We start from the raw sequence: 24,004 nt of genomic DNA, 5'->3' as shown, positions 1-24,004 counted from the left end.
TAATGCATGTACTACTAAACCTTGTCATAAAGGTCTTTGCAGGACTTCATGACTGTGATAATACCACTTTAATGCATGTACAACTAAACCTTGTCATAAAGGTCTTTGCAGGACTTCATGACTGTGATAATACCACTTTAATGCATGTACAACTAAACCCTGTCATAAAGGTCTTTACAGGACTTGATGGCTGTGATAATACCACTTTAATGCATGTACTACTAAACCTTGTCATAAAGGTCTTTGCAGGACTTCATGACTGTGATAATACCACTTTAATGCATGTACAGCTAAACCCTGTCATAAAGGTCTTTACAGGACTTGATGGCTGTGATAATACCACTTTAATGCATGTACTACTAAACCCTGTCATAAAGGCCTTTACAGGACTTGATGCCTGTGATAATACCACTTTAATGCATGTACTACTAAACCTTGTCATAAAGGTCTTTGCAGGACTTCATGACTGTGATAATACCACTTTAATGCATGTACAACTAAACCTTGTCATAAAGGTCTTTGCAGGACTTCATGACTGTGATAATACCACTTTAATGCATGTACAACTAAACCCTGTCATAAAGGTCTTTACAGGACTTGATGGCTGTGATAATACCACTTTAATGCATGTACTACTAAACCCTGTCATAAAGGCCTTTACAGGACTTGATGCTTGTGATAATACCACTTTAATGCATGTACTACTAAACCTTGTCATAAAGGTCTTTGCAGGACTTCATGACTGTGATAATACCACTTTAATGCATGTACAACTAAACCCTTTCAAAAAGGTCTTTACAGGACTTGATGGCTGTGATAATACCACTTTAATGCATGTACTACTAAACCCTGTCATAAAGGCCTTTACAGGACTTGATGCCTGTGATAATACCACTTTAATGCATGTACTACTAAACTCTGTCATAAAGGTCTTTACAGGACTTGATGGCTGTGATAATACCACTTTAATGCATGTACTACTAAACCTTGTCATAAAGGCCTTTACAGGACTTGATGGCTGTGATAATACCACTTTAATGCATGTACTACTAAACTCTGTCATAAAGGCCTTTACAGGACTTGACAGCTGTGATGATACCACTTTAATGCATGTACAACTAAATCCTTTCAAAAAGGTCTTTACAGGACTTGATGGCTGTGATGATACCACTTTAATGCATGTACAACTAAACCCTGTCATAAAGGTCTTTACAGGACTTGATGGCTGTGATAATACCACTTTAATGCATGTACATCTAAACCCTGTCATAAAGGTCTTTACAGGACTTGTTGGCTTGATAATACCACTTTAATGCATGTACTACTAAACCCTGTCATAAAGGTCTTTACAGGACTTGACAGCTGTGATAATACCACTTTATTGCATGCACTACTAAACTCTGTCATAAAGGCCTTTACAGGACTTGACGGCTGTGATAATACCGCTTTAATGCATGTACTACTGAACCCTGTCATAAAGGCCTTTACAGGACTTGACAGCTGTGATAATGCCACTTGAATGCATGTATTACTGAACCCTGTCATAAAGGTCTTTACAGGACTTGATAGCTTTGATAATACCACTTTAACGCATGTACTACTAAACCCTGTCATAAAGGCCTTTACAGGACTTGATGGCTGTGATAATACCACTTTAATGCATGTACATCTAAACCCTGTCATAAAGGCCTTTACAGGACTTGATGGCTGTGATAATATCACCTTAATGCATGTACTACTAAACTCTTGTCATAAAGGTCTTTACAGGACTTGATGGCTGTGATAATACCACTTTAATGTATGTAGAACTAAACCCTGTCAAAAAGGTCTTTACAGGACTTGATGGCTTTGATAATACCACTTTAATGCATGTACTACTAAACCCTGTCATAAAGGTCTTTACAAGACTCGATAGCTTTGATAATACCACTTTAACGCATGTACTACTAAATCCTGTCATAAAGGTCTTTACAGGACTTGACAGCTGTGATAATACCACTTTAATGCATGTACAACTAAACCCTGCCAAAAAGGTCTTTACTGGACTTGATGGCTTTGATAATACCACTTGAATGCATGTACTACTAAACCCTGTCTTAAAGGCCTTTACAGGACTTGACAACTGTGATAATACCACTTTATTGCATGAAGGACTAAACTCTGTCATAAAGGCCTTTACAGGACTTGACGGCTATGATAATACCACTTTAACACATGTACTACTGAACCCTGTCATAAAGGCCTTTACAGGACTTGACGGCTGTGATAATACCACAATAATGCCTGTACTACTAAACTCTGTCATAAAGGTCTTTACAGGACTTGACAGCTGTGATAATACCACTTTAATGCATGTACTACTAAACCCTGTCATAAAGGTCTTTACAGGACTTGACAGTTGTGATAATACCACTTTAATGTATGTACTACTAAGTATACTAAGTAGAGTATTCAGAATCAATAGAACTGAAGAAATAATTAAGGTGATGTGAGTTGGCTGTTACTGGGAATAGCTAAACTTTAAATGTTTATCCAGCAGAATCTTTCAAGGTCTTGGCAAAGATGGAATATTCTTATGTTCATCTCAGTTCTTGGATAATTCTGTACATTATTGATTTATATATTTCTATAAATTCCATTAAGTTCTTTAAAAGTCAAAGCATTTGAATATTTCATGAAATCAAAGTAACTAACAATAGCAACTATCTGTATTTTCTGTGTTACTTATATCAATGGATAAGTGATGAATTCTGCAGAATATGTGATTTATCAAATGTCACTTGTTCTTGACAACTTGATAAAAAGATGTTTGCCATGCTGTATTTTTAATATTTGGTAAATGATGTTGTTATTGAAAAAAGATAAAATAATAAAGAAACTCTGTAGCAGTTGTTTTCATAACATATATACAATCAACAGCAGATGTCTACAGAAAGAGTCCATTGGACAATTTTTGGCCAGCTACCTTTGTATTTGTCTACTAGGTATTTGCCTGGCATGTGATAAATCACAGGCCCACATGGAACTCTTGTTACAGATGATGTTTATGCAAAGTTACATTCTTAATTAATTTCACCATCCTATCACTTCCACATTTTCAATTTTTATTTCATTCTATAATTTTTGTTCTGTCCTTCTGAAGGAAGTGACTTGGTACACAATTATGATTCTATCTGATTGATTACATTATTGGTGTCTGTCATTTTCAAGACAGCTTTGCCATAAAATTAATGACTGCTTTAAAAAATGATCATAATGTCATTGTATGAATAATTTTATTTTAAGAAATGACAGATTAAATGAAAGGCTGATCATATTGAAAGAGATTAGTATGTTATTACAAAGAAATTCGAATTTGCATCCTTTTTATTAAAATCACCATTTGCAATTCCAATTTTTGGTTTTTAGGAGCAAGTTAACTTTTATGATCGGCACTCAGATACCCAGATATAGACTGCCCATGTGCAGTCTGAAATCTGATACTTCCATTGAGTTAACTACCTAGCATTATGCAATTCAATTTACATCAAGCATGCAGTCAATTTAAGTGACTGGTTTTTCATTAGACACTGACAGCAAATTTTGTAATGTTGGAAAATAGTTATATCTCATCATATACTAAAAATACCTAGAAAGGGAAAGGGAATGTACAGGTAGGCAAGTAAAATGCTGATTTAATTCTCCCATGCACTAGCGATAACATTTTGTCACAATATTTTTAACATTGTTACAATTTTCTTTCACACGATTTAGAGGACACACCTGATTGGCAGCAGACAGCACATATAGATCATTCACTGCAACTGAGAGATTATCAGTTAGAACTTGCAGAAGATGCTCTTCATGGAGAAAACACCATTATTTGTGCTGAAACAGGGTCAGGAAAAACCTGGGTAGCTCTGTATATTGCCAAGAATCATCTGGAGTCAGCCGGTCCAAGAAGTGAGAAAGATTTTGATTTCCATATGTAGTACCTTTGAAGTTAATTCCTAGGAGATCAATAAATTAAAACATGTCTATAAAGGATTCTCAAGGAACCACAAAGTTTGTCCTTTGTATAGAGAAATTAACAAACTGGGTTCATAAATGCCTTATTATGGTGTCCTGTATATGGTGGTGTCTGCTAAGACACGTTCCTTTGTATTCCTTATAATGCATTTGTGTGTATCATTATTGAACATTTTTAATATTTTCTATGCTAAGGTATGGGGTTGAATTACAAATCTTACTGACAATTGAGTGATGATACACTGAAATCACATTGTAAAATTTAATGTTGCACATTTTCCATAATAAATGCAATAATTGTATCAAGAAACATTTCTTATCTATAACACAGTTATTGTGAAGAGTTAACATTCCAGACCAAAAAGGATAAATAATAAGGATTGTAAAATGTGTAGGTTTGTTTGCTTTCAGTGTCCTTGGTAGTGATATAAACTATTTGGAACCTTATAAATTGCTTGTAAAGTGAAGGTATTTTTCCAATTTTGTATCATGCAAAGAGGCCAGCTTATAAGCCCAACATATCGCTACTAAAATATATATTACTTATAAGCCAGACTTACTAAATATTTTACTTATAAGCCAGACATACTAAATGTATTACTTATAAACCAGACATACTAAAATATATATTACTTATAAGCCAGACATACTAAATATTTTACTTATAAGCCAGACATACTAAATATTTTACTTATAAGCCAGACATACTAAATGTATTACTTATAAACCAGACATACTAAAATATATATTACTTATAAGCCAGACATACTAAATATTTTACTTATAAGCCAGACATACTAAATATTTTACTTATAAGCCAGACATACTAAATGTATTACTTATAAACCAGACATACTAAAATATATATTACTTATAAGCCAGACTTACTAAATATTTTACTTATAAGCCAGACATACTAAATGTATTACTTATAAACCAGACATACTAAATGTATTACTTATAAGCCAGACATACTAAATGTATTACTTATAAACCAGACATACTAAATGTATTACTTATAAACCAGACATACTAAATGTATTACTTATAAACCAGACATACTAAATGTATTACTTATAAACCAGACATACTAAATGTATTACTTATAAACCAGACATACTAAATGTATTACTTATAAACCAGACATACTAAATGTATTACTTATAAACCAGACATACTAAATGTATTACTTATAAACCAGACATACTAAAATATATATTACTTATAAGCCAGACTTACTAAATATTTTACTTATAAGCCAGACATACTAAATGTATTACTTATAAACCAGACATACTAAATGTATTACTTATAAGCCAGACATACTAAATGTATTACTTATAAACCAGACATACTAAATGTATTACTTATAAACCAGACATACTAAATGTATTACTTATAAACCAGACATACTAAAATATATATTACTTATAAGCCAGACTTACTAAATATTTTACTTATAAGCCAGACATACTAAATGTATTACTTATAAACCAGACATACTAAATATTTTACTTATAAGCCAGACATACTAAATATTTTACTTATAAGCCAGACATACTAAATATTTTATTTATAAGCCAGACATACTAAATGTATTACTTATAAACCAGACATACTAAATGTATTACTTATAAACCAGACATACTAAATATTTTATTTATAAGCCAGACATACTAAATGTATTACTTATAAACCAGACATACTAAATGTATTACTTATAAACCAGACATACTAAATATTTTATTTATAAGCCAGACATACTAAATGTATTACTTATAAACCAGACATACTAAAATATATATTACTTATAAGCCAGACTTACTAAATATTTTACTTATAAGCCAGACATACTAAATATTTTATTTATAAGACAGACATGCTAAAAATATTTTACTTACAAGCCAGATATACTAAAACTATATTATTGATATGTCAGATATACTAAATATATTTACTTTCAAGTCAGATATGCTAAAAATATTTTATTTATAGGCCAGACATATTAAAAATATTTTACTTATACAAAATTAAGTCAGATATACCAAATATTTTACTAAAATTTGTTACTTATAAGTCAGATATACTAAATATGTTTACTATAAGCTGAATATATTGATATATTCAGTTTGTAAGTTGGATATAATACAAATCTCAGCAAAATCTCATTTTGTACATGAATTAACTTAATGTTTATTATTAAGAGGGTTTCAGCAGACTAACTGATATACTGTTTCTTGCCAAACTAATTCAGACTCAAAATATTAGCTAAAATATTGACCTATAAGTCAGTATATAAGGTTATTGACCTATAGAAGCAGCATCTATAACTATTATACTAGTTTGATATTCCCTTTTCTAGTCTACCTGATCAGTGTACAAGTCTGTCATGTTCAACAGAATTTGTTTTAGTGTTGCTTTCATTGTAGATATGTAGTATTTTAACCATTTTGACCAATTTGTTATTTACATGGTGTTATTAGTGTAACAAAAGTATAGTTTATAATTTGCATACATTGGGTCTTATAATGTAGAAGTTTTGAGAGGTAACTGATAAATAATGTCTTTTGCTTCTTTCTTACAGAGAAATTGATTGTTTTTATGGCAAAAACCAACCCACTAATCAAGCAACAATACCACAGATTTGTGAAACACTTACCTAGACATAAGGTTAGTGCATTTTCAACATACCTTTTTAACAATTTAAATTTCAAAATACAACAATTTTTTAACAAAACAAACTTGAGTACCAATAATTTCATCCCACTTTGAATTTACAGATCAGTTTCTTTTGATTCAAAAACTGTGTGAGGAATCCTGTTTTAATACTCATTACAAAGTGAAATGATTTCTCTATTGCTTTGCTTTTTCCTTGCAAGCAAAATATGAACATAATTACCATCTCATAAATTTTACCCATAAAGTGTCATCAAACGACATTTTATATTGTTGGATGAATTCTCATGAAAAAAAAACATTGTTTTATGAGTTTCTGGATACCTATGACATTACACTTTACAATATTAAATGTATTTATGTGATATTACACAGGTGAATTAAATTGAAAGTATGACATGGACTTCATTATTTGTTATATTAGTAAAACATTATGTGTAGATATGTAAGTATTTAGCCCAAGGTTTAATTTGAAATTTCTGAGCATTGTAGTATAAAAGACTTGGTTCTATAATTGTGTAAAATCGGTTGTGACTATAATTTGTTTACTGTGGAGCAATATAGTCACCTTCAAAACATGCTCTGTAGTCATGAATCTGACTGCAGAAATTGAGCTTCCGCACTGTGTCATTGAAATTTGATATTTTATTAAAAATTACTACAAACAATCAGCAATTCCAATTCCTTTTGTTGTATTTTAACCATTCTACAAGCATGTTTTAAATGATAAAATATTGAAAGATTTTTTAGATATCATAAGATAATTTTCAAAGCCTTTGATAAACTGCAACTATCCTAAGATTTAATATGATATCTTCACTTCTGAATCCTAGAATATTCTATATTTTGTGCAACTGAAAATTTTTAGATATCCTAGGATACCTAGTCTGAAGAAATTCCAGGTTATTTGCAACCAATACTAACAGTGTTTTCCAAGGCAATCCAAGCTTATAATCTTAAAAATTCTTAAGAAGGCATAATTTTTCCCCTAATGAAAATATTATTTTATCTTATGATATGTTAAGAATTACTATCTAAAGTTTGCAAGGGAAGTTATATAAGATCAGCAACTGTAGTTTCAAAAGAGCCTAAGCACAAATTTAAATCCATATTCAAGATTTTAAAATGTTTGATATGCATTAATTTTTTCAGGGTTTGTTCTCAATGAAGAGTAGCACACCAGTCCTGTTGATGGACTCTTTTTGTGCTAATATATAAATTTTGATTTTCCAGACCAAACTGGTTAATGCTGAGTCAGAGGAATCCTTGGAACTGCATATGGTCTTCCCATACTTTGACATCATCTGCCTCACACCAGAGATTCTTGTTAACAACTTGAAATGGAAGAAGATTTCACTTAGTGATATCAGCTTGTTGATACTGGATGAATGCCATCACACAAAGAAGGATGAGGCTTACAACAGGCTAATGAGAAAGTATTTGATGGCCAAAATTAGGAATAAAGTCCCAAACTTGCCACAGGTAATTTTTTCTTACAGGGTTGATTTATTGATATTCTTTCTTTCATTATGGAACAACTGAAAGAAATATGATCCAATTAATTCAGTAATATGTCCAGCTTTCCAAGGAGAGTATACCTTTACAAAATTTTCCACATGCCTTGAATATGGAATCCATGCATATTTTTAAAAACATTTCCCATAAGGACATATTATATCTATAGCTGAACCAGTTTTATGGATTTATGTGTATCCATATGAATACAGTATGGAAAAGTAATGGATTTAAGTGTGTCCATAAAGGACACAGTATGGAAAAGTTTTGGGTTTTCCATGTGTCCATGAGGGTGTTGAGGACAAAGTAATGAAAAGATATTGACTCCTTATATACTTCTTATGGAAAACCATATGGAATATGCAAATCAATCCATGAGTGCTGTAGACTGTCCATATGGAATTTCAGTATAGTAAAGATTAAAATTCCATAATTATGTACTCTCTATTATTACATATGGAATGTGGCAATATCCCATATGGTATATGTCAGTAGTGCATATAGATTATTGCAGTATTGAATATAAAATGCTCCACTTCATATGGAATATGGCAATACAGTCAAACCCACTTATCTTGACTCAGTTATCTCAAGAACCGTTGTGTGTTGAGTGTTTTGGTCCAGTCCAAAAAAATCCTATGCTAATTTTTCCCACTTATCTCAATCACTGTTAATTTGATAACCCGGTTATGTCGGGCATAAGTTTGGGTCCAAAGTAACATGTGGACCTGCTTAATTCAATGAAATACAAGTTTTAATCTCAGAGGAACTTTACAAGGAAAGATCTGGTGTTTCCACTACTAGCAGTACCTTGTACTGACAAGGATGGAAAAGTCGGTACATGACTATCAACCAGTCTCATCAATGCATGGCTTATCACTTGCATAGAGTGGAGAAAATTATGTTGTAAACACTACTTTAGAGTAAGAAAATTGAATCAATGCATTTCTGACCTTCACAGAAGCTGTATTCATAATGAACATTATCACATGTCAACACCATGACAATATAGTTCATTCCACACAGCATGACAAATTTAATCTTTCTGTAACTCAGAAAATTATCAGGTCAGCATCATTAAATGTAGATAAAAGTACCTAATTTGTTTCCTACAGAATTTGATGTTGAGTCAGTTAACTTTATAGACTTTTAAGTACATGAATACTGACAGCCTCATCTTTCTCTGGTACAGAGGCAAATTTTTTCAGTAAATCCGGCATATACCAGTGTAACTGAACCTTTGACGATCAACAAAAGTGATTGATTTTCACATACAATATTGGTCAGTTACATTTCGCTACTAGTCACAAGTCAACACTAACAAAAGAAAATACTGTTTAAAAAAGTATAGTTGTACATGTACTTAAATTGGCCTAGATTTTGGTCAGAGTGAGAAATTCCTGTCTTGCTGATGAGGCTATTCACAGGGAAATGCAAATAACTTTAAACCACTGGCATTGTTACAGTAACTTAGGTGTTGTAAAAATGTGTGACTTGTTACTTAATCTCTTTTAAAAGACCTCCAATCTTCTTTTTTCTGCAATCTGGCATGACTGAATTTTTTAAATATATTGTGCATTAGAAATGTAATTTTTGTTAGAAACAAAACTCCTCAGTTTTTATACTTCAGGTGCATTATCATTGTTTTGCAGTAGATCTGTCAACTAAACTCAGATATTTCTGGACCCAGTTATATTGACAATTTTTTTACACCCCAGATGTAATTGAGCTAACTGGATTTGACTGTAGTCAGTACGGAACATAGCAATAATTGCATATTGATAATTGCATATGGAATACTTTTCTCCATATAGAATATTATAACATTTTTTATCTTTTTCCTCATCACCCATTACCACTTAATAATGATGAAAAGAAATAATTCTTCCATGAAATTCATTTATCATGGCAAGTTTGATTTTGGACAGGTATGCTTTTCTGTAAACTATCCAATGGAAGTTTAAAGAAAACTGATATTTTTGCAGTGGCAGAGAAATTAAAATATGTAAATTTTACTGAAAAGATTCCTATATATGCTTTTTGTAAGACATGTAAAATAATTATAGTTCCTATTCAAAATAAGCAGTTGGGTTGCATCCATACAGAATTTCCTTGTCCTGAATTGTCCTACATTTGTTTGTATTCAAAAAGAATTGAATCTGATTGATTTTGTTGAACTGGCTTCTGTTTGATTTGAGCAGGACCAGTAAACTTTAGGCGGGATCAGTAGAAAAATTATTTTGGTGATCCTGTGGGTTTAAAAAAATCTTAGTTACAAGCCCTGTATCTTGTTTTACATATGCACTATTTCTACAAAACTCATTACATGTATATAAACTTAGTTTGCTATTAACCATGCATTCCCATCAGAGACATTGGAAACAAGGAATGAATACAAATGTATTGTTGGTTGAAACAGTATTTGTCAAAGTTAAACATTCTTTTTGTACACCTGTTAATACGAGTAGTTTGTCATAACATTCAAAAGTCTGTTAAATAAAACCTTTCAGTAGAGTACTTTGATGTACTGATAAGTTGAATAATTGCTTCTATAAGAGCACTTCATACACAAAATATATTTAATTAGCTGTTAGATTCTTTTTTAAATCAAGAATACTATTTTCCTTGCAAAATTGTTGCACACAGAGCCAAAAAAGCAGACTTGGATCTGGATCATAGCAATGAATTACAAAGGGAAGAATCTAGTAATGCAGGCTTTTCAGTCAGAGGATTCTCTCACAGCTATTTTGTCAGATATGCTGGGAAATGTACACATTTTTCCTTATGGATTTTGACACTTTTTTGCTTCACTTTCATAGACGAAGTCCTGGGGGGATTAGATGGTTAGGTTTCTCACCTCCGTCTGTTAAAATTGTGAACTCTTAGGAGATAAACAAGATTGCTAGCCATTGGAGGTATACTGAACCATCTCTTCTAAATGAATCTTGCCTCCTTCCCTGCATTGTGTATGATTCATTCACTATCCACTGAAAGTCTATTTACAGCAAAATGTATGTAACTTAAACAAAAAACTTACTATTTACGTTTGGCGAAAGCATCCCTTTTTTTTAGTTCAACATTCCATTGTCATTTTCATAAGTCTTAAAACATGTCTAAGTGTTATTCATGACCATCCTTCAAAACAAATCTCAACTTGTAGTTTCACCATCCATTTTTAAATGGCAGCAACAGGTACATTATATCTTTTTAAAGAAAAGCAATTAAATTACACATTTTATTCATTGAGACCTTTGAAAGAGAATAATGCCATTTTTTTCAAAAAGTAAAAACAAATATCAAAATTAGAGCATACCTGCATGTACATGACCTCTGAACTTGCCTCAGTTAAAGTTCACTTCATGAGGGCAATTGTAGAATTTAATGTAAATAAGAAGAAAAAGTCTGTAAGAAAAATGTACGTGATTAATAACCTTAACCTTCCTAATCTCGTCATCCTAATGTTCATAACTGCCAACATTGCAATGATTACGTGGAGCAAGATTACAAGGTCATCTTATTGGATGTACTGAGTGGGTGGGGGGAGGGCGAGGCAACCACACAGCAACAATGAAGTATAAAGCTGTAGTCCCATAAACTTGCAAAATACAACAGAATCTTAAGTTTGCTCACCAACATGATAACTCCATGACTTTTTAGTGCAAGAGTTATCTCATGGGTTCTGTAACTAGTTGATTTACATGTATTGGTATTACTTGCAAAGAAATTTCCCAAATATTTCATCATTAAACCAGTGTCCAGACTGTAAACAAGGGAAATAACTACAGTTACTGTCTTGATGAAGAATTAGGTCTCTGGCACAGAACATTTCTCCATGTGATTTTATTAGTTGATTTTTTTCTTAAAGCAAAATTGGTGTGGTATAATTCTTTATAGAATGCTGGTATAATCTGATTGGTCTCTCTTTCACTCTCTTTCTGTCTCAAAGAAAACAATAATTATACACATTTTTAAGTTTTTATTCGGTATGAAAGGAACTGTCAATGTAGTATTAATCTGATAATATATTAAGTATAAAAAATTAGAATTACTTGAACTTAAAAGAAAATCTTCACTTTTATGTTAATTTAAGCATCTTTAGCATAACATTATGTTTTTTGTTTGCTTCTTGAAATTTTTAAAAATTATATTTTTTTAATACCATCATCTAAAATATACTTAATTTTAGGTAATAGGTAATTTTTAGCTGGAGTGGTGAATGGATTCCCTTAGCTGCAGCAAAATATTAGAAGGGGAGGGGCAAAATCTGTGTCGTTGACCTGGTCCTATTACTTCTTTAAATATGTTACCCAATCATGCTACTTTACAATCCAGCCCTCCCAGATAATACTTTTAGCTAGTGGGAGCTAAAAGTTGTCTGCCAACCTAGATGGCGGTCAGTTAGAGTGATCTCCCCTTAGGTATAAGGATTGGCGGCAAGATACATGAGCCTGTCAGTTACTACTTCTTTTCATGCCAATAAGCATGCTTTCATCATGAGAGACCTAGCAAAAGCCAGAATCTATATGGAAGATACACCATTACAAGTTGGAAGCATTTTTAACTTCTTAGAAAAATATACTCCATGTGTATTTCATGCTTTTTCTCATCCTATGCCAACAAAGTTTAACCTTGACAATTTGCTAACACTTTGTTGTCGTCACACATTTACGTACTTGCACAGGGAACCTAAGCTACTTCACATTATGTTCGAGCTATAATTGTTTTATGTACATGCAAGTCTCAAGCACTTATAAAAACTCCTAATATATGTGTAATTCCATTACAAATGGGTATATGTCAGTGAGTTTCTATTCCAAGGCATTGGTAGCATCTCAGCACCAACTTAGTGAGTTCACTTGTACATGCAGTCCGTGGGCCTTTTTCCCTACAGGTAATTGCCTCATAATGGATATTTTCACACCTACTTTGTAAGGATCTATAATGGTGCCCCATTTCCCTTTTTATCTGAAGGTTTTTCATTGTGTAATATAGACACTTATGTACATTTCTGTATTGCTTCCACTTTTGTCAGACAAGTACAGGCAAGTTTTCTATACACCGTGTAATCAGTCACATTGTGCTCATGCATGTTTCTATAGGCAACGCTTGAGTGATGTTTATCTACATAAGATTTCCATCATATTTAAAGAAGACTAAGTGACTCACATGGTTAGCCAATGTGACTTCACAAGATCAGTTTGGGCTACAATATTTATATACATGCATGTCTTTATGCCCTTAAGAAACTCTTTAGTAAACGTCTGTCATTACTGGTACATACAGGTGAGAACAATACAGAAGGCTGGGAAACCCACCTACTACCATCCTTTCGGGAAGATAGAGGTACATGGTCTCCCCAAGAACACTATCTGCATATCAATAGTCTGGAGATGATTGCCACTGTGAACACCTCTCACCAGTGGCAGAAATATTTGAATGGCAAGAGGGTTCTCATTCTCTACAACAAATTGACAGTGCTGACTTATCCCAAAAGACAAGAAGAAACAATGTCCTCCGTCACATATGTCCTGGTTTGAGACTTTCTAAAGAGATTATGTCAACAACAAATTGATGAACAAATTTGCCATATCTCAGGACGCCTAACATACTAGCAGAGTCTTTGTCCCAGAGGAATCAACCAAGACAGATGGAATGGTCTCTTCATCTTTTGGTTTTCACTCAGGTGTGTACTCAATGGGACCAACTGTTGGTAGACCTGTTTGCAACAAAGGTGGAATATGAAACTTCCAACCTCGGTATCTCCAGTCCTAGACTCAAAAGCCTGGGCTGTCGACACTCTGTCCATACATTGGCATGGCCTGGATGCATACGCCTACCCTCCAACACCTCTGAATCCAAAGTGTTACAGAAAGCAAGAGAATCAGAGTGTTGCCTTATCCTCATTGCACCAGTCAGATGGGAGAGATCGAGGATCATTGAGGTCATCTATCATGCAATGGAAAGTCCTCAGCATATTCAGATTTTCCCTCATCTACTCAAACAACCACGACAGCAGTTGTTTCATTCCTACCCAGAGCTACTTGACTGCCCATCTGGGTCATATTAAACAGGCCCTCAGAAATCAACAATTCTCACAACCAGTCATGGAGAGAATCGATCTAGCAAGATGGCCCTCCACTCTCAAAGCATATGAAGGCAATGGCACATTTTCACCCAGTGGTGCACAAACGAACACATCATACCTCTCCAGGCACCCATACCACAATTACATGTAGCTAACTTCCTCTGGCTCTTCAAAGAGAGAAAGTTTGCACCAAGTATAATAAAAGGTTACTGCTCATGATCACCATGCAAGAGAGGATATCAGACAAAACAAGGACTTAACTGACCTTCTCTCCATCTTTGAGTATACAAGACCAAAAATATTAGCCCTGTGCCCAAAGCAGAACCCACCTTGGGTATTAACCTGGCTGAACGTGACACCTCTTGAACCACTCTCAAGGGCATCTCTGGCACACCTTTCCTACAAGACCTGTTTTCTTATGGCATTGTGAGAGTGGACAGAATTGGTGAATACATGCCTTACAGCAGACCTGAATTATATGCAGTTCCAATAAGATGGGACAGCCTTACTCATGACAGCATCTTCTTTCATTGCCAAGAACAGGCTGCCTTCCATGGGTAATAAGACTTTTATCATGAAACCTCTGTCTAGTCTGGACACATCAGCTCAAGACCACCTACAAGGCCCAGTTCAGGCTTTGAACTGGTACCTTGAAAGAACAGCCACTGCATCTAGGGAGATCATGCCTATTTTGACCTCTCATGAAGAACAGAAGGATATATCAACACAAACTATCTCGTCCTGGATTAAGTGGGGTATTTGCTCTGCATATCAAGAAATAACCCCAGCTCAAAGAACTTCTCATGCATTTTGGCTGACGAGGTTAGGGCAGTTGCCACCAGCTTAAAATTTTACCGGAACTGTTCTCTAGCCGACATCTTTCAGTTTGTGGGATGGAGATTGGAGCCCACATATTCTGACTTTTATTTTTGAGATGTGTGCTCACAAAGGGCTCAGTTCAATCTGGTGGTACCTATATCTGCAGCTGAACATGTCACCCTTCCATGTTAATTGACAGCTTCTTAAGACGGCTTCTCAACTTCCACTGGATTTATGGTGGGAACATTTTCCCCTGTTTGAAGCCACATCCTGACAGATGGAATCCCCTCCAGTTGGACAACCTAAAAGCTGTCTTACATACCTTAGGGGACTGGAGATGGTATCTCCAGGGTTAGGGGATGTACTTCTCTCCACCTCTTACCTCTCCTCCTAAGGTATTATGATTGGGTAACATATTTAAAGAAGAAACCAAGTTTTCCTAGTAAAATATGTTTCTTTGAAAATACTTAACCAATCATAATACACATAAACCCTCTCATTCTCCCTGCAGTTACATCAATACAGACCACGCCTTCTGCTCCAGTAATAACTGACAGGTTCATGTATTTTGCCACCAATCTTTATACTTAAGGGGAGATCACTATGCCCAATGCCATCTAGGTGGGCAGACAACTTTTAGCTACAAGTAGTATCAGGGAGGGCTGGATTTGCTAGGTAGTAGTAGTTCTCCTAAGGTATTATTGGGTAAGTATTCTTGAAGAAACATATTTGACTAGGAAAAATTGGTCTCTTATTGCATCTAATGCATTTTCTTCTGAAGATTTTACTCATCTTTTGGTAAGTTGAAGCTGTTTTTACTACATAATTTACCGAGCTATTTTGATTTATTTTAATTTCCCAGATTGTAGGTCTGACAGCCTCCATTGGAGTAGGTAAATCTACATCGGATGATGAGGCAGTGAAATACATCATCAGTGTTATGGCAAACTTGGACACCTGTAAATTGTCCACTGTGGAAAAATACAGTGAAGAGATAGAGAAATATATCAGCAGGCCCAAGGAAGGTTTGTACAGTATTTCTCCTGTGATGACACTAGAAAACCAGCCTAATACAGTAAAGGATAGACTTTTTATCAGACAAACATATCTTATTTGAATGCTTGCCAAATTTTGTTTTAAAGTTTTTTGGGGGAGTTATCAGCAAGCATGGGCTTATCACTGGATAAATGCAGTATTGGTGTTAATCTAAAGCCACATAATCCACATTATATAATGTGTTATGTTTTTGTCAATATTAGAACATAATTTAGAGATGGTTCTGTTCACCACATATTTCGTAATAGGTTAATAGTGCTAATCAAATATAGTGACAAACTCAGTTAAAATTATTTCTGTGTAGAATTCTATTTTTGCCATAAGATGCTTGACCAGTTAATAATGTATGCAATATGAGATTAGAAAACAGAAAAGAAAACTTGTTTGAAAACAGTGAGAAGTTTTAAAATGATAATATACTTGAGTGATCAGTTACATTGTAACATTTCTTTTATCATTGCTGTAATTAAAGAAATTGAAGACACACTCACACACACACATTCATTACATGCTTTTTCATTAAGTTTATAGAAAATTTGCTTTTATTCTGAGAAGTTGCATGGTTTCTTTTTTTCCTGGTATAGTGACAATACCAATGAAAGATAGGCTTGGTGATTTATGTAAGAAGAGGATCCTAGATGCAATGAATGATGTACAGGAGAAACTTCAAGGTATTTAATTTTCATTATCTCACCTGTAAAGCATAGGTGGGAGATAGGTATGCTCTTTCAAATAATTTTGTTGTATACATTTTTGGCATAGTCAGCATTGCACAATCAAAATTAATGCAAGTTTTTACTGTATTAGTCAATGACCATCCATTTGACTATTGTCTGTCTGTCTTTCTGTCTGTCTGTATTTTAACACAGGTTTAAGGATTGTCATGAAACTTTACACTCAGACATTCATGACAGAATGTATACATGAAAATGGCGCCACTCAAGTATGTAATGTTTACACCTTGTTGACCATCTTGAAAATCTTGTTATCACAACTACTAATCAACAGACAGTCATATCAACATGGAATTTTCACTGTAAGACTTCTTCTGGTCTGTGGGTGATTCTGTTTGAAAAATGGTTGAGATATAAGATCCAACATGGCAGTAATAGCAGTTAGCTTAAAATCTTTTTATTGCTATTCTTCCTGAATCAATGATCATATCAGCATGAGGTTTTACTAAAAGTCTTTTCATGATTGCCCTCAGTGAAAATAACTGTTTTGTAATTTATATTATATTGATGAAGTATCACTTAAGGAGATCTCATATGCAGTAGAACCTGTCTTGAAAGACCACCCTTCAGCCAAAGACTAATGGTCTCTTAAGGACACATGGTACTAATTATACGGAAGAACTGTGAATCAGTCTAGAAATGGGTGAACAAATAATAGAGTATATACGAGTTTGGTGGTCCATAACTGGTTAATAATGAAAATTAAAATTTTAGTAAAAGTATCTTTTGAGAGCTTATCTTATCTGTAATTTTTTAAAAATATAGACAAAATTCTATTGATACAATTTTAGTATTTTTACAGGCTTGACTTAGGAGTACTCAATAATGAAAGTAGCACCAAATTCATTGGTGCAGATTCAATAACATGTGTTTCATGCACATGTAGATTAAAAAAATGCCACAGGTCATATGGTGTTCTCCACACAGAAGCTTGCACCAAGGATAGTTGTGCATGGAGAAATGTAAGTCTGATCATCGGCACCCAGAAATTTTAAGTTATTGAATTTTGAATATGATGGTGTTTCCATATGTTTACTATGGGAGTTGAGTTAGTACCGTGACTCCTATATGTGACCTATACTATAATAGGATCCTGTTGTTGACATGGTTACCATGTGCATCCACAGTATCATTTTGGTGGTTTTTGCATATGACAATCATAATGGAGCCTTTTTTCATGGTTTGCATGTGATTTTGGAGAAAATATCTATACAAAAGACAGATGGGAAGGGTTTTATACACTGGATAGTGGCAGTAGATAGCTCAGGCCATGGGGAAAAGAGCATAGTATGGCCTGATGGCAGAATTTCATTTGATGGTGCCCAGAGATTGGCCTATATGGTTAAATACCATTTAACACATGCAACAATTTCCCAAAAGGGGGTGGTGGAGAGATGTTAAATGTAAGCCACTTATGTCACAATCACTTATGTATCAGTACTGATCATTTAACTTTAGAGACACATTCAGTAAATCAAAGCAGAGAGCATTGTAAAAATCTTGAACTGTGCACGAAACTGCACATGCTGCATTGCCTCAACCTGTAGATTGCATTATTATATGTCGAGTCACATTGAATATCCATTATATCTGTCCTATTTCCTATCATAGAATTAAACTCTTTGACACCTTTTCTATGTTCAGCCATGTCTCTCATATTGGTACATTCAATTTTTTGGCAAACAGTATTGGAACTTTTCTGCATCACTTTTGTTGAGGGAGCAGGGAGGGACATTTTCACTTAAAATAATAGTTTTTAACCCTTCATTTCCAATAGAAGTCTGCACAAGTCCTATCTGTACTGCATTATTTACACGGGCAGTTTTTCTTCCCCAAGCTCTCTTCGACATCTCTTCATACAGTTGAAACATTCTTGATGTATAACTGCATGTTGAACATACTGCTCTCTCCCGCCACACCAGACCTCTTTTCTCTTCATGTACCAAGTCCCATGATAGAAAACCTTTGTAGTCAGGGTGTTGGAACTGGTACTCTCGGAACACATTGTTCCACATCTAAGCATTTTTTCTTGTGTGCACCTAGCAATATGTGTTTTGTTCACCAGATCTGTTGTTGTGAATAGATGAAAACAAGCTTCATGTCAGAAATATGGTTTCAGATTTGAAACAAAAGCTAGTAAGGAATCATTTAGCTGTAAATTAGAGCTTGCTGCTTGGTATGCCAAATCAAGGGGTATTACCTCCCCTTTGACTGTAATTTAGTGATTGCAGGGTTTGCTTTGTTTCTCTTTTTTTCAATAATTTATGCATTTTATTCAGCTTTATATTAAAAAGTAAGTAATTTAACACTGCTTATAGTGGAAAGTAGCCACAATAATGATTTTGAGACTTTTTCTTAACTTTTTATGAGTTTTGGGTAAATGTAGGACTGGTCAAGATTTATGTATTAGACAACTTTAATAAGCAATTTAGTTCTATTACTTAAATTTAACAAGTAGTTTATGCAGTGATAAGTTTTATCAGTGTCTGAATATTGCATAGAAACATGGACTTGCCTTGGCATCGCAAAGTTTTCCACATATATTTCCACCTCCAGCTTACTTCTTAGCTTGGGCCACAGCAGTTTGTACATGGGCTTTCTGTCTCCAACATCAATTTCAGCATTATAGGAACTTTAATAGCTTTTTCAGATTTGTCTCTTGTTGTCCTAATGTAACTGACCTCAAGTGGCTGTGTCTTTGGGTTGATGCACATTTTTCCCCTTGTTGTAGGGAACATTACCAGGCTTGAAGAAATTACTCTGTCTATTCTTTGCTTCCTCTCCCTTCCCCATAGTTTTATGCTAAGAAGTAGCACTCATTTATTTAAATCTTCAGTATAATACAACTTATGGAACTTTTCTTTGGCTTTTATACCTTTTTATTAAGATTTGGGGGGTGATGAATCACATGTGATGATAGTTTAAATAAGTTTGGAATGTCAGCATCTCATGATGCTTCATGGGTGTGTGTATTTGTTTTAGTCACAAAAGGGCAATGGCCTGTTAACATTTTGACCTGTCATGTGGCACACTTATTGGTTTGGTTTGACTGATATGAATAGAGATGCACTGCATCTTATTTTTGTGAGAGTCAGCAAGAACAGAAATGCAGTTTTGAAATTTAAAACATTTAAAACTTGTCTTATAGCCAGTGAGAGATGAAAATACAATGCGTCATGTAATTTGATACCCTGTGATGTCATACTTGCTGATGTCAGCATGTTTGTGTTTCTTTTGTGTAGCTTGCTTGCCATAGAAAGATAGCATGAAGATACAAAGGCAGAAAACAACAAGAATAAGCCACTAATAAGTACAATACAACACAGCAACATGTAATGCGGATGCAATTTAGCTATAGACAGTGGTATCACATAAAATGCTATTGCACTATTATCCATGCACAAGCATGGCCTATTCTTTCTTACAGTTAGGCTCCAATATCAATGAGTAAAACACAACTTTTTCTAAAAAATTTAAATCTGGTTATAGGACACATGGTACTAATTATACGAAAGAACTGTGAACCAGTCTAGAAATGGGTGAACAAATAATAGAGTATATATGAGTTTGGTGGTCCATAATTGGTTAATAATGAAAATTAAAATTTTAGTAGAAATATCTTTTGAGAGCTTATCCTATCTGTAATTTTTTAAAAATATAGACAAAATTCTATTATTGCAATTTTAGTATTTTTACAGGTTTGACTTATGAGTACTCAGTAATGAAAGTAGCACCTGATTCATTTGGTGCAGAATCAATAACATGTGTTTCATGCACATGTAGATTAAAAAAATGCTGTGGGTCATATGGTGTTCCCACACACAAGCTTGCACCAAGGATAGTTTTGCATGGAGAAATATAAGCCTGATCATCAACACCCAGAAATTTTAAGTTATTGAATTCTGAATATGATGGTGTTTCCATATGTTTACTATGGGAGTTGAATTAGTATCATGACTTCTTATGAAACGTTTTACTCTATAGGCATATACATCAGTTAAAATAAATGCTTGTACCTATAAATGCTTCACCAAACAAAACATAAATGTGATGATGTGTGCTTTCAAAATACAAAATGTATGAAGTTTCATACATGTGATATCTCAGATATTCCAGCAATCTTCTAGTAAATCAGTAAAACTCCCATTCTCCAAACTGATAGACCTTATCTATTGTAGTTTGATCCATGTATTTAATGTCATGCTAAAAATATCATATTTTATTATCTTAAACTTTCTCATAGAAAGAGCTCAGATGCCTGATGAAAACTCTTTCTTTCATTAAGAACTTGCTGAGGATTAAAATTTCTTCCAAAAGGACAAATTCTGACCAAAATTTCTCTTAGGGAAATGACAAAAAAAGAACTCAATAATTACTTAATTTCTGGAGTTTAATTACAAACCTCTATTAGAAACCTGGCACACATAACTACTTGATTTTTGGAATTTAATTACAAACTTCTATTAGAAATCTGGCACACATAACTACTTGATTTTTAGGATTTAATTACAAACCTCTATTAGAAACCTGGCACACATAACTACTTGATTTTTGGAATTTAATTATAAACTTCTATTAGAAATCTGGCACACATAACTACTTGATTTTTAGGATTTAATTACAAACCTCTATTAGAAACCTGGCACACATAACTACTTGATTTTTGGGACTTAATTATAAGCCCTAATAAGGGCCATGGCACACATAACTACTTGACTTTTGGTTGAATCAAAAAGATATGAATAGGTGTAGCTTAGTCAGGGTTCTTTCTCAGAGGAAGAGAGATGGTTCTTAGAAGGTGTAACTGCCAAGGGTTAACTTGGGGGACCAGACAGATTCTGACCACTGATAGGTTCTTAGAATGTGTAACTGTCAAGGTTTAACTGGGGGAACCAGACACATTATGGCCACAGATAGGTTCTTAGAATGTGTAACTGCCACGGGTTGACTGGGGGAACCAGACACATTATGGCCACTGATAAGTGTGTAACTGCCAAGGGTTGACTGGGGGAACCAGACACATTATGGCTACTGATAGGTATTTAACTGCCAAGGGTTGATGGGGGGAACCAGACACATTATACCCACTGATAGTGCTGGAATGTCCATATTTTGCAGCAATTACACAGATGGTTAGAACCCATTTTCTACTGCATCATACCAGAAATGCGGGTTGCCACCCCCTAAGTGGATGATACACTTTTGGGGGGCTTATTCTGCAGCCTTCAGCCTTATGTTTTTACCTTTTGCCTGTAAATATTGAAAGCTTTGGAATAACTATTTAAAGTCTCCCCCCACCAGATTTTCTAGATTTCACTGTTTATTTATTAATTCATCCATATATAATATTACCAAGTATAGAACTGTTCAGAACCTGAATACCAAAATAGTCAGAGCCTTTAAGTTGATCATTAATGGTTTGTAAAGCACTTAAAATGGTGCAGTTATGGATATGCATACTATGCAAGAGACATCATAAATGGCATATGCATACTATGCAGTAGACAGCTTATAATGGTGCTGTTGTGGATATGCAATCTCTGCAAGAGATATCTTATAATGGTGCTAGATATGCATACTGTGCAAGAAATATCTAATAATGGTGCTGTTATGGATATACATACTATGCAAGAGACAGATTAAAATGGCACTGTTAGCAATATGCATACTATGCAAGAGACAGATTAAAACGGCACTGTTAGCAATATGCATACTATGCAAGAAATATCTTATCATGGTGCTGTTTTGGATATGCATTCTATTTTAGAGACATGCAAATAATTTGGGCACAACTGTATAAATATTAATTGTAATATTTTTTTCTGAAACTTTCCTTAGATCTCCATTTTTAGATAAAGGATCAAAATGGGAAATACAGGAAGAGAAAGCAGAATGAAAACATTTTCAACATTTCGTAGAATATAACTGCAATAAGATCAATTTAAAATTATATCCTGTGAAAAGAAAATACATCTTCATTCTTAGAAGTAATTTTGTAGAGTAAAGACAAAGCTAATGATGAATATACCAGTCTGAAGATAAATCACAAAAGCTAGCATAGAATACTGTAAAAAAATCACAAATTTAGCAAAGAGTACTGCAAAAATCACAAAATCTAGCATAGAGTTCTGTAAAAATTACAAAATCTAGCATAGAGTACTGTAAAAATCACAAAAGCTAGCACAGAGTACAGCAAAAATAACAAAAGCTAGCATAGAGTACTGTAAAAATCACAAAGGCTAGCATAGAGTACTGCAAAAATCACAAAATCTAGCATAGAGTTCTGTAAAAATCACAAAAGCTAGCATAGAGTACTATTAACATTGCAAATGCTAGTACAGACTGCTTTTAAAGTCACCAGTTCTTGCATAGACTACTTTTAAAGTCACCGCTCTGGTGGCCTAGTGGTCAGAATGGCCGCCTTGGATGCAGGAGGTCATAGGTGCGATCCCCAGCTGAGTCATACCAAACACTTGCAAAAATGGTACTAACAGATGCCTGGTTTGGCCCTCAGCATTGAGAGGTTAGTGTTAGGACTGGTTGGCCTGGTGTTAGGATAATGTGACTGGGTGGGACATCATGCTACATGTCTGCCGAATGATGCTCCAGTGCTGGACATCACTATAAACTGCCTCATTTCAGACATTGCAGCGATATGACTGAATTTTTTTAAAGCTATGTTAAAAATCCAAATCACATCACAGTCACAAATTCTGATATAGACTTTTGATGTCATCAGTGCTTGCATAGATTTCTTTCAAAGTCACAAATGCTAGGATAGACTACTTTTAAAGTCACAAATGCTGACACACAGTACAGTGAAAATCACAAATGCTAGTATAGAGTACAGTAAAAATTACAAATGCTAGCATAGGGTACTGTAAAAATAAAAAGTTCTAGCATAGAGTAGTGTAACAATTACAAATGTTAGCATACACTGCTTTGTAAAAGAATCACATATGCTATAGGATACTGTTTTTAAAGTCACAAATGCAAGCATTGACTACTTTAAAAAAAATATGAAAAATGTTGGAATAGACAATGTTACAAATCAAAAGTGCTAACATAGAGTACTGTAAAATCACAAATGCTAGCATAGACAACCTTAAAC

General features: G+C 34.0%; 1 protein-coding gene across 3 annotated transcripts in view; it reads left to right on the top strand.

Moving 5' to 3' along the window:
- Positions 1–24,004, top strand: part of LOC149772478 (antiviral innate immune response receptor RIG-I-like) — a 66,860-nt gene that overhangs the window by 23,195 nt on the left and 19,661 nt on the right. For all 3 annotated transcript variants that reach the window (XM_089947759.1, XM_089947757.1, XM_089947758.1), the window contains 5 exons: positions 3,754–3,942; positions 6,593–6,678; positions 7,918–8,166; positions 15,966–16,128; positions 16,744–16,830. In XM_089947759.1, the coding sequence (XP_089803885.1) occupies positions 3,754–3,942; positions 6,593–6,678; positions 7,918–8,166; positions 15,966–16,128; positions 16,744–16,830 (774 nt within the window). The remainder of the gene's footprint in view (positions 1–3,753; positions 3,943–6,592; positions 6,679–7,917; positions 8,167–15,965; positions 16,129–16,743; positions 16,831–24,004) is intronic.

The sequence above is a fragment of the Sinohyriopsis cumingii genome, unplaced genomic scaffold, assembly GCF_028554795.1.
Source record: "Sinohyriopsis cumingii isolate HCF-2022 unplaced genomic scaffold, ASM2855479v2 utg001460l, whole genome shotgun sequence".
Classification (NCBI taxonomy): Eukaryota; Metazoa; Mollusca; class Bivalvia; order Unionida; family Unionidae; genus Sinohyriopsis; species Sinohyriopsis cumingii.
Note: the sequence above shows the minus strand (reverse complement) of the source record. Positions and strands in the feature narration are given on the sequence as shown.